At 33.3% G+C, this 12,415-nt stretch overlaps 1 protein-coding gene across 3 annotated transcripts in view; it reads right to left on the bottom strand.

The window, feature by feature from the left end:
* LOC114331307 (uncharacterized) overlaps positions 1-12,415 on the bottom strand; it is a 41,155-nt gene that overhangs the window by 9,593 nt on the left and 19,147 nt on the right. For 2 of the 3 annotated variants that reach the window (XM_028280832.2, XM_050661851.1), the window contains exons 10-14: positions 11,434-11,629; positions 8,242-8,424; positions 7,606-7,727; positions 2,075-2,259; positions 254-436 (exon numbers count right to left, since the gene is read on the bottom strand). In XM_028280832.2, the coding sequence (XP_028136633.2) occupies positions 254-436; positions 2,075-2,259; positions 7,606-7,727; positions 8,242-8,424; positions 11,434-11,629 (869 nt within the window). The remainder of the gene's footprint in view (positions 1-253; positions 437-2,074; positions 2,260-7,605; positions 7,728-8,241; positions 8,425-11,433; positions 11,630-12,415) is intronic. The other variant, XM_028280834.2, reaches the window with a different exon arrangement.

The raw sequence follows: 12,415 nt of genomic DNA, 5'->3' as shown, positions 1-12,415 counted from the left end.
TATCTTCGTCGTCTACAATTCTATCGCCGTCTGTATCACTGTCGTGAAACAGATACAAATCTCATGATACGTGTATCGCAACTTGTCGCGATACATGTATCGATACCGATCTCAACGTGAATGGGAGCCTTTACAGCGAAACAAGTTTTTTCTTGATAACAGTTATGGTGTGAATGATAAAAGTGAAATGATTAGTCAAATATTAGTATTTTCAACAAACTCAAGCCTTTAATGATTAGTCTCTTTTGTTTACCTCATCGTCAGTTTGCTGTAAACGGATACTAACTGAAACATCTTCTAAATTCTGCACAATCGCTTCAGTAACACAAGTAATAAACCAATTTCTAGACTTTTTTAAACTACAAGCTGAGTCTTCATTATCACAGAGTGTTAGTGCCACGGGCCTACTTTGGGTATCGCAGCATTTGTCATCGGTCTGTTAAAAATTACGGATGTGTTTATGACATGGCAAAAAAGCATCTTGGTGTCTGAAGATTGGCCACACAACTATCTACACACTAATTTTGTTAGTTAAAAAAGCTTTTGGGACAGTGATATTTTTAAGTTTGTAGAGGAAAGTTTAGAATATCAAATTTCCTCAATTAGGCAATTCGTCGGAAAGCTGTCCTTTTAATTGTTCACTTATATAATATATAGGGTTGGGATAAAGTATGGAACCATATCTTTGAAAAAAAATCTATTCATGAAACTTGGCTTGCAAGTACAATATCACATACTACATCTGACTCCATATTTTATAATACCACTTTACTTTCGGTTTCACAGGAAATACCCTCAACTTTTTTAATTTAAATGGGACACACTGTATTTTTTGCAGATTTCTAAGAAATTATTATTCCTAATTCATACATACCAAGTTTGGTTGATATATGTAGGTGTAGGTACTCAAAAATGAGAATAGTAATTTAAAAAAAAACACTTCAAACCTTTTCAAAATTCTCGCCATTAATCTGCTAACAATATGCCAGCCTATTACTTTTTCCAAGTTATTTCCTACTTTTCGAGTTGGTCTTTCCAAGATTTCTCCACGAATTATTTCACCTTCAATTCTTTGTTTCAAATCCCGCAACCATGTTGATCGTTTAATGTACAAACTTGATTTAAGACAATCAGCAAGAGAAAAATTTAACGGATTAAGGTCTGGAGACCAAGCAGGTGACTCTACGAATCCTCTAGTCGAATCCATGGATTTGGAAAATTCTCTCCATCGATCTTAATACCCTTTGAGTCCCATCCTATTCGTTTAAATACGTATTCTATGACTGTTATAAATCTTTCTGGCGCACCCCTCTGCCAATTTCTATCTTCTCAGCTATGCAATGAAGGTTTACAGATGGTCATTTGTTCCGTGGCCTGATTGAAGCCCTGCTTGTTCTTCTGGCTGATGGTAATCGAGTTTTACTTCCAATCTGCTATCCAGTATTCGAGTAAAGACCTTGTTTAGGTGTTTGATTTTTTTAGATGTTTTATAGATTGAGGTGAGGTGTTTTTTATGGAGGATTGTAACCGAATTTTTCCATTTATTTGTTTATTTATGAGTAAAAAAACATACGTTGCATCCTTACGATCTGTGTTTCAAGATTTGTTTTACATTTGATTGCATTGATAAGTCAAACTTTTGTACTATTTTTAGCTTCTTTAGATATTTTTATCTATCCTTTTCCTTTTATGTGTTGTTCTTCAAGTATCACACTTTCCGTTAGGAATTCATTTCTGTAGGTTCGAGGTTTTTATTGAGTGTCTGTGACCAAAATAATTTACAAAAGCCACTTCAAACACTAAAACGTTTGCCAAACTCATTAAACGTTTATTTTAACAAAAACTAAAATACGAGGGCTGATCTGAACATTTGTAGTAGTAAACCTGATAGTTGGTTGCATTTTAAGGCTAATATAACCACATTCAAACAGTCTATGTATGAATAAGTATGTCAAATATCACATACAAAAATTCAGAGGCCAACGTTAAATCTTTTAAAAATAATTCCTGGGTTTCGGTATCTACTCAGAAATTTTAGAGCAACCCTCGTACAAAAAGAGTAAAGTATACTTACGAGTTGAGCGGCAAGTCGGTGTTTCTGTCTTGCTAATTCTAAACTTAACGATTTGGCATTAAGAACTAATTTGTTTTTTCTTGTTGAATATTCATCATTTGAACATGAATGTATATCACAATTCTCCGTCATCGGTACAGGAACACCGACGAAGGATTCGCTTAAAGTGCGTTTTAAAATTGACCCTAAAAACAAAATATTAGCAAAAAAAAGGTTAAGGAAATTTGAAAATGTTTATTCATTTTTAAAATATTAGCAATCTAAAGATCTTATCTTATTTTTGTAGGACACATGTCTGTAACTCTGAATTTTTGGTACTAACTGCAAGTTTTTTTCAACAAAAACGTATTAGCCCAATAAATGACCGTTTTGGAGTGTAATTTCCAGGGGCAACTCCGAATTGCATGTAAATTTGGATTTAGGTTCTACTTACCCTCCACTTCAAAGTTGAATGTGTGCCCTTGGTTGCTTTTACTTGGGGGGTGACATTTACCCCTTCTCGGGGGGTGAAAAACGCGTGTTTAAAATAAGGCCGGAAATGGATAAATTGACTTATTTTAAGCACCTTTTGTTCTATAAAGTTTTTTACGTAAGTCAATACTTTTCGAGTTATTCGCGATTTAAAATGTTGATTTTTCGACAAAAAAACTACGTTTTCAGACCGTTTTTCCCAAATAACTCAAAAATTAAATATTTTATCGAAAAAAATATTTTTAGCAAAAGTGTAGCCTATAAAAAAACGAAAAAATGGTGTACCACCAGTAAAGTCTACAAATTGAGTAGAAGCAAAGTTGTAGCTCATGAAAAATACGTTCTTATTCGTCTAATTCCAAATCGAATAATTCAACGCGAAATCACCGAAGAAAGAAGCGTATTTTGGGAAAACCTTATTAACATTTTTAAAGTACTTAAAAAAAGCTTATTATTTGTTTTTTACAAAAGTTTACAGCATCAAAAATAAACGCGTTACACTGAAAAAAATGTTGGCGCCCCTTTTTTTTGGTAAAAAAAAATCGTGAAAACCTCCCTCTATTTAGCACCCTAAATGAAATTATTCGTTTGGCTTTACCATCTGTTTTAACTGTATGTGTATTGTGTATATGATCTGTAAGTTTGATTGGTTTGAAGTGCTTATTTTTGAAAACATTTGGTTTTATAGTAAAAAAAAAATTTCTAAAAATTTTTGAAAAATTTAATTTTTTCAAAATAACTTAAAAGTAATAGTGATAAGAAAAATCTTAATGAGTAAAAAAATTTAGGTTTTGCTATTATAAATATGCTAATTTCATTTTGTTTCTCCGTAAGACAAAAATTGGTTAAGATATGGCTGCTCAAAATTTGCATACACTCGTGATTAGTGACCCATTTAAGCTTTCTCAATTATAACCCTTTTAAAAATAAACACTTTAAACCGGTGAGACTGACAGATCATATAAAAAATAGATAGGTAAGTAAATTATTTGTAAAGCGGTAGCGATTAATTTCATTTGGGGAGCTAAACACGGCGAGATTTTCATGATTTTTTACAAAAAAAAAAAAAGAGGGCCAACTTTAGTTTGAGCGTAACTCGCTTATTTTTAATGCTAAAACTTTTGTTAACAATTAAAACAAAGCTTTTTATAAACACTTTAAAAAAGTTTAAATGGGTTTTTCCCGAAAAGTGCTTAATTTTTCACCTTGAAATATTCGATTTGGAATTAGACGAATAAGAACGTATTTTTCATGAGCTACAACTTTGTTTTTATTTAATTGACAGACTTCACTGATACATTTTTTGGGTTTTTTATAAGCTACACTTTTGCTAAGGATATTTTTTTCGATAAAATATTTACTTTTTGAGGTATGTATTTGCGAAAAACTGTCTGAAAATGTAGTTTTTTTGTCGAAAAATCAACATTTTCAATGGCAAATAACTCGAAAAGTATTAACTTAAGTATAGAACAAAAGTTGCTTACAATCAGTCAATTTATCCATTTCCGGTCTTATCTTGAACGTATGTTTTTTCACCCCCGAGAAGGGGTGACTGTCACCCCCCAAGTAAAAGCAACCAACGGCACAATTTCAACTTTGAAGTGGAGGGTAAGTAGAACCTAAATCCAAATTTTCATGCAATTCGGAGTTGCCCCTGAAAATTACACGGTATCGCCGAATTTCCCGTTCATTTACTAGGCTATATGGTCACAAGGTTTTGCAAATAATAGCGCGACGGGAAAGTTTATTAGTACATACTGTCGTATGTGCCTTGCACTAATCTACATAGAGAAATGCTGTTTAAAAAATAACCGCCCTGAAAACCCTTTTAATATAACACTATAATATATTATTTCTTTCTTTCTTTCTCCCTTTCCTTTTACCCTATCAGGGTGTCGGACTTAGGCTAGCTATTTTAATTTACATTCACCCATCTCTTCTATTCGTTTCTATTTCCTGCCATTATTTTTAATTTCTCGAGTGATTTTTGTTCATCTTTTCCTCGCCTCTACTACTTGCTGTATCCATTTTTATCTTGGTCTGCCTCTTTCTTTTTAGTTCTTTGCTTCGTGTACTTTTCTTGTAATTATGTTGGGTCGCACCCTCATCAAATTCCCATACCAGTTCATTTGTCTCTTTGCTATTTTATTCATAATTGGTTCTTGCTTGGCCATTCTCCTAATAGTCTCGTTGCTTAATCTAACTTATTTTGCCTTTCCAACTATCCTTCTTGGGTGTCTCATTTTCATTGCGTTGATCCTGCTCTTACGTTTCTCCAGAGTTGTTCAGTTTTCACTTGCATAGAGCACAGTCGGTATCACTATTATGTTATTTTTATCCTTGTCTCTCGTGTAATTTTTCTTTTTCCTAATATTGGGACTAACGCATATTATAACTTGTTTGATTTCTTTGCTCCATTTGTGATTTCCCAGTCTATTTTTCCGTTGTTAGTAATTATACTTCCCAAGTATTCGTAAGTTTGAACTATTTCCAGTTCCGAGTTTTCACATTTTATATTTATTTCATTATATTCCATACCTTCTTTGCCACTTATTAACTTACTTTTTTCCCCGTTTATTTCCATTTTTAGTTCTTCTATTTGTTCTGCCCATATATCCATTAGTTTCTGAATTTTATCTGCTGTTAGTACTATGTCGTCTTCCGCATACATTAAGGACTGTATTGGTACTGGTTGTAATCTATGGGATCCTATCATTGTCTGTAGTTGGTTGGTTCTTACTCTGGTATTTCTTATCAATTCGTTTATTATTATATTATTAAATTCTTCCGATCTTTGCACTACTATTTGTACTTTTCCTTTTACCTCTTTGTACCTAATAATTACTTTCTTTAATTTTTATCAATCTATTTGGTAGGTTTAATTATTTTCCTCCATTTATATTTCGCACATTTATTTTCCTCAAGCATTTCCCTATAACTTGTCTTTCTATTGTGCCAAATCCTGCTCGTAGATCTATGAATGCTAATATAGTCGGTTCGCTAAACTCAGACACAACTGGCTAGTGATTTTAGTAAGTAATTTTGCCAATTTGGTAAAATTTGCAAACAGAAATAATTACAAACTAGTTAATAATTACTAAATAGTTAGTAATTTTGCCAATTTTGGCCAAAAACAAAGAAATTACCGACTAAAATCACTAGCCAGTTGTGTCTGAGTTTAGCGAACCGACTATACCTACTAGTTTTTATCGTATCTATGTTTGTTTCCATTAGGTTCCTAATCATATACAGGGTGTAACAAAAATGCAGATCATAAATTAAATCACATATTTTGAGACCCAAAATAGTTCGATCGAACCTAAGTTACCTTAGTACAAATGTGCACATAAAAAAGTTATAGCCCTTTGAAGTTACAAAATGAAAATCGATTTTTTCCAATATGTCAAAAACTATTATAGACTTTTTATTGAAAATGGACCTTTGGCATTCTTATGGAAGAAACATCTTAAAAAAATATAGTGAAATTTGTACACCCCATAAAAATTTTATGGGGGTTTTGTTCCCTTAAACGCACCCAAACTTTTGTGTACGTTCCAGTTAAATTATTATTGTGGTACAATTATTAGTTAAACACAATGTTTTTAAAACTTTTTTGCCTCTTAAGACTTTTTCGACAAGCCAGTGTTTATCGAGATATTTTGAATATCTTTTGAATCCACCACATATTTGTATTCGCCGTGTGCAAGTACTTGGAGGGGATACGAGAAACGATATTGCGCGAATAGCGGAGAAATCTTGCAACTTTCTTAAATAATTCATTGTCAATTGAAATTGTCTAATTGACGTATATTTCATATCTACTGTCAATGAAGAAGAAAAATTATATGTTGCTCCACAATGTTAATATGATTGCAATTATTATATAAAAGTAAATTTAATTAATTGTATTTTGCTTGTAGTAGTGCATTTTAATAATTAATTTTATTTACTACATACAATTGTTTACCTTTTAATAACATAACCTTAATATTACCTTTTCTTCTTATATTTTTTTGGGCTATGGCCTTGACAATTGTCCAGTAACCAGGACCAATATGATTGGCCAATATAATTAAAAGTGCGAAAAATGTTGCCGAGCTATGACATCAGGTGTCGCTTTTCCGAACTTGCACGGTCCCAATACCTATGGCTAAGTACGATTATAGAGACCTCTTAATAACCTGAAAATTTATTATAATTCACATTTTTAGGTATATTTTGAAAAAAGAAGCCACATCTCGATAAAAGGTCGCTTATTGAAAAAATACTAAGTGGCAAAAAAGTTTTGAAAACACTGTGTTTAACTAAGGGTACCACAATAATAGTTTAATTGGAACGTACACAAAAGTTTGGGGGGTTTTAAGGGAACAAAACCCTCATAAAATTTTTATGGGGTGTACAAATTTCACTATAAGCCATATTTCGCCATAAGAATGCCAAAGGTCCATTTTCAATAAAAAATCTATAATAGTTTTCGATATATTGGAAAGAATCGATTTTCATTTTGTAACTTCAAAGGGTTATACCTAACTTTTTTTATGTGTACATTTGTACTAAGGTAAGTTAAGTTCAATCGAATTATTTTTGGTCCCAGAATCTGTAATTTAATTTATGACCTGCATTTTTGTTACACCCTGTATATTATGTTATCATTTATCTGTCTTCCTGGTCTAAATGCAGCTTGTTCTTCTCCCAATTCCATTTATACTTGTCTCAGTCTCTTCTCTATTATTTTCGTATACATTTTAAAGCAAAATGTATAATATTATTATTAGCATAGTATATCGTAGTTAAGAAAAAATACATTAAGCTCTGCTTTTTCTTAATGGAGGGGAGATAGTTTTAAAGAAACATTCATAAAATTGACTTTGCAAATGAAATTGAAAGAAAGGTGTAGAAATCAATATTCACTTCACAATCACTTAATTCTAAAGTTTACTACAAACGATTTCTTAGCGTGCTCTACCTTGAATAAATATTTTATTGTTACTACTATAAAGAATTCGATATTAGAGTACTCGTACAACTTAAAGAAATTTGTGTAATAGAGTAATAGGTACCTGCAAATCTAACAACTGCTAATTCCCTTGCATCGAGCTCCCTCTTTGTACCTTTTTCAGTTTCTAACATTGGACTTTCCAACCATCTGGAAAATTGTTCGTACACTTCTTCTAATTCGGAACTAAAACAGTTTGAATGCAAAATTCGCCATTATTCTAACTCATATAAAGAAATATATTAAATAAATAATGACAAAAAGGATGATGACCAAATAAGGATGTTTGAAAGGATACTGAGAAAAGCACAAAGACGGAAAGAAATGAAAAAAGCTGAGGAAGACCTATATCCAGAAGTGAATGCATACAGGTTGATGATGATGAAGCATTATCTTATATGCTTTATGAAAAGTCACAGGTTGGCATGACGGAAATACTATAATGGAATTCAACAAGAAGACGAAATGGAGAAAGATCTAGAACGTGCTTAGTGGATGATCGCAGAACTATTATCGTATCATGATGTAGAAAAAGAGCATGGGAAAAGTCTGAATGAATTGAGTTTTATAAGGCGACAAGAATAGTATACTTTATAATGATATAATGAAAAATGAAAATGTAAAAATAAAATGAAGAAAGGAATAATAGAAACCAAAAGCCTAACAAAAAACCAAGCAAACTAAACAGCAATATATTTACCTGTATTCAGTGCTAAAACTATATTCAGATGATTTGTTAGATTCTTTTCGATTTAACACAGAAGATTGTTTATTCCTAAATTTATCTATCCATTCTTTTTCTTGGTTTAATGAGTTTTCTAAAAAGTTATCATCCATAGAATCTTCCTTTAGTGCAAATCCAGTGGACCCTCCTCTTCGTACCCTAAAAATTTAATAAATATTCATATAAGATATGTCAAGCCTTTGAAAGTTTTAAGTCCTTTAGGGGGGTATGGTTCGAAATTTTAAATTTTTTTTATTATTTTATATAAAAGTATAACTTCAAGGATAGTCTCTGAAAATTTCAGATTGATAGGAGTAAAATTACCAGAGGTACAGCATGTTGAATATCCCTACCTTCGACTGGCTTTGCTGCGGTTTCGCGTCAGCACGCTTGAGCGTAGTAAGAAACATTCAACAACTGTTCCCCTTTTCTTTAGATTACTCTGCTATTCAAACACATATTCTGGTGTGCATCACGTTACGCTTTGACAGACAAAAGAAAAGACAAAGACGAAGTTGTCAAAACTTTTTTTTAACATCCCATTTATTTACAATCTGTAATAATGATTACAGTAAGTAAATTACATATTTAAAAATTAAAAGAGACTTACAGGAGACTGTCCAGTGACAATATCCTATGAAATCATAATTTTAGTACTTAACAAAAATTATTTGTGACTCTAATAATAAATAAAACCCTATAAATAAAACTCTAATACATAAAATATTTTTGAAAATTTAAAATCTTGCTGGTAGGTCGCTTTAGCCTTCTGTTTGCCTGGGGTCTCATTAGGTTCTTCGCTAGCCTGTTGGGGTGATTTTGTAGTCGTATGTCGTATTTTTGGGCGTAACTGGCAATTTCTTCTTTGACAGTCTTCATTTGAAGATCACGATTGATGAATTCATTGGGCATGTACCACGGTGCATTTGTGATAATTCGGGAGGTCTTCGATTGGAATCTCTACAGGATGTCGACATTAGATCTCGAAGCAGATTCCCAAAGTTGGATACCATAGCTCCATATTGGCTTAATCACTGCCTTGTATACTAAAATTTTATTGTACAAACTCAGTTGTGACCTTTTTCCCATCAGCCAGTACATTTTATTGAGTTTCAGACCCAACTGTTTTCTTTTCGTGAATATGTGTTTCTTCCACGTTAATCTGCGGTCCAAGTGCATACGTAGGTATTTTAAATCAACTCTTTGTAGTTGTAGTACTTGATTATTTAATGAGACGGTTGGGCACGTATCTTTTCGATTAGTGAACGTTATATGTACTGACTTGCTTTCGTTTACTTTAATTCGCCATGTTTGTAACCAGATCTTTATTCTATCGACATTTGTCTGAAGCAGTTGCGAGGCGATGTACGGGTTTGGGTGAGCTGCAATGATTGCTGTGTCATCTGCATATGTGGCTGTGATGATATTTTGGCTTGTAGGAAGATCTGCTGTGTAGAGTAGGTAGAGAACTGGTCCAAGGACACTACCCTGAGGTACTCCAGCTTTGATTGGATATAAGTTAGTGCACTGATCTTTTACTTTTACAAGGAAATGGCGGTCGGAGAGATAGGACTTGAGGATTAGAAAGTAGTTGAGAGGAAGGATTTTTCTTATTTTGTATAGCAGGCCAGTGTGCCAGACTTTGTCAAAAGCCTGCGAGACATCCAAAAAGACTGCAGAACAGTATTGCTCGGTGGTAGCATGTTGTTGTCTAAATCCAAACTGGTGGTTGGGTATTAGCTGCTTTTCCACGATGATTGGCTGTAATCTGTCTAGTAAAAGTTTTTCAAAAACCTTTTACATCACTGAAAGTAGACTGATAGGTCTATAGGACTTAACTTCTTCTACAGGCTTGCCTGGAGAGGTTTCCCGCCAGCACGCTTGAGCGTAGTAAGAAACAGTCAACAACTATTCCCTGCTCTTTTGTAGATTACTCTGCGATTCAAACACATATTCTGGTGTGCATCACTTTACGCTTTGACAGACAAAAGAAAAGACGAAGTTGTCAAAACTTTAAACGCATTTTTGTCAAAACTGCTTTTTCAAAGATGGTGGACATTGTAACTCAAAAAGTAATACACAATTTTGTTCGGTAACGCTGTCGAGATATATTTTTTTGTATGCTTATTTTTTGTTTAAGATAAGAGTACTAAATATGTTGATTTTCACTATTTTGTTACAAAGAAATTCGTTTTTTTTTACTTCCAAGTGATACCAAGAACTCAAAAATCGTTAAAAATAAAAAACTCGGCAGCCTTACCTCTAGAAACTAATAAACTAATAAAATCTTTTTGAATTTTTGTTTCACATTACCCAGAGACGAGGTCTGGTGTCCACCGCAAAATCCATTTTTTTTTTAGGTCATCATCATCATTATCAGCCTCTCTCGATCCACTGCTGGACATAGGCCTCTCCTGTTTGTCTCCAAAGTGTTCTATATTGTGCTTTCTGTATCCAGTTTTTTGTTGTCTTTCATAAGTCGTCTTGCCATCTTGTTGGTGGTCTTCCTCTGCTACGTTTATCGGCTCTTGGTCTCCATTCAACTAGTTTGCGAGTCTATCTTCCGTCCTTCATTCTGGCAACGTGTCCAGCCCATTTCCATTTTAAGTTACAGCATCTTTCAAGGACGACTATGACTTTGGTCTTAGCTCGTAGATCTTTGTTTCTAATCCTGTCTCGTAGAGGCCCCTATCATTGATCGCTCCATTATTTTTGTGATACTCTTAGTTTTTGTGCGTTTTTATTTGTGAGCGATAATGTTTCTGTATCATAGGTTATCACCGGTAGCACGCATTGGTCGAAAACTTTTTTCCGATTTTTTTGAGGTGCTTGTAAACATTTGCAACCGGTGGCTTATTTTTTAATATTATTCCTTGAAAATTTTCTTGAATATTCTTTGAATTGTACTTAGTATGCTACCATATGCTACTAAAATAATTGTACCATAGTTTCAAAAACAATAACAAAAATGTGCTTGAAATGTTGATTTCAAACAATACCCCCTTAAAAGTATGTATATGAGTAATCATACGATTCCAAAGTTAAAGGGAAATAAACGGCTAAAGCTTATTGATAAAAAACCAAGACATTTTACTTTTTTTTTAATGTTCGTGCTTAAAAAACAAAAGAAAGACCAAGAAAGAGGCAAATAACAAAATATATTGATACCTTATATCCCTATCTAGTAAATTTGATCCCGTAACTGAAATTCCAACGGCATAACTGGATTCTTCACTGGTAGATGGCGTGCTAGTCGTTATTTCTTTGCGCAGGGCGTCTCGTAGTCGTTGAGCAAAAACATTTCGGCGTTCAGGAGTTTCTAAGTCTATGCTGTAGCGTTTATGGAAGTTTTCGTCTTCGTCACCTAGTAAAAACAGTTAAATATTGTATAGATCTAAAGAATCAAAGTATTAAAATCCGACATTACAGTACACCAAGGATAGCAAATGAACTAGCTGGACCACCTGAACGAAAAGTACCTCTCTCTCTCTCTTGTCGTTTCCCCATTACCGAGGATCGTGATTTCTTCCAATATTCCTAACAATGTTTCTCCATTGGTCTCTATCTTCAGCTGCTCTAAGAGCTTCGCAGAATGAGTTTCCAGCTGAATGATTTGTTTGGTCAGACCATCTAGTTGATGATCGTCATCTTGACCTTCTCCCCGGAACGTTTCCAGAAACAATTAATTTCTCGTTTCCAGAAACGAAAAGTATACCATATGGTATTAAAATGAATATAAAGAAAACAAAATTCAGGGTCATTACAAAACATTCAAAAGACAACGATAGACACTCTGTGTTAATAATATCCAGATAGAAAGGGTAGATAAATACAAATATCTAGGAACATTGACTAGTCAAAACGCAGAATAAACATAAGAGATTAAAAGCCGTATATAAATAGCAAGAGCAAAATTTGTGAAATTGAACATTTATAATGTAGTAGAGACCTAAGCGTGTGCTCACTACGGAGACCAAAGGATTGTATCCTCGCTCCGACCCTCACTCCCTGGTATTTATATTCGTGAATTCTCGCATTTAAAATAATGTACAGTAGAGCGTCGATAATCCGAACCCTGGTAATCCGAACGTTCGCTAATCCGAACGCAAAAAAACAATTTTAAAATTAAAAAATATGATCGCGGACCGAA

This window comes from Diabrotica virgifera, chromosome 1 (genome assembly GCF_917563875.1).
Source record: "Diabrotica virgifera virgifera chromosome 1, PGI_DIABVI_V3a".
NCBI lineage: Eukaryota > Metazoa > Arthropoda > Insecta > Coleoptera > Chrysomelidae > Diabrotica > Diabrotica virgifera.
The sequence above is the reverse complement of the archived record's forward strand: the minus strand, read 5'-3'. Positions and strand labels throughout refer to the sequence as shown.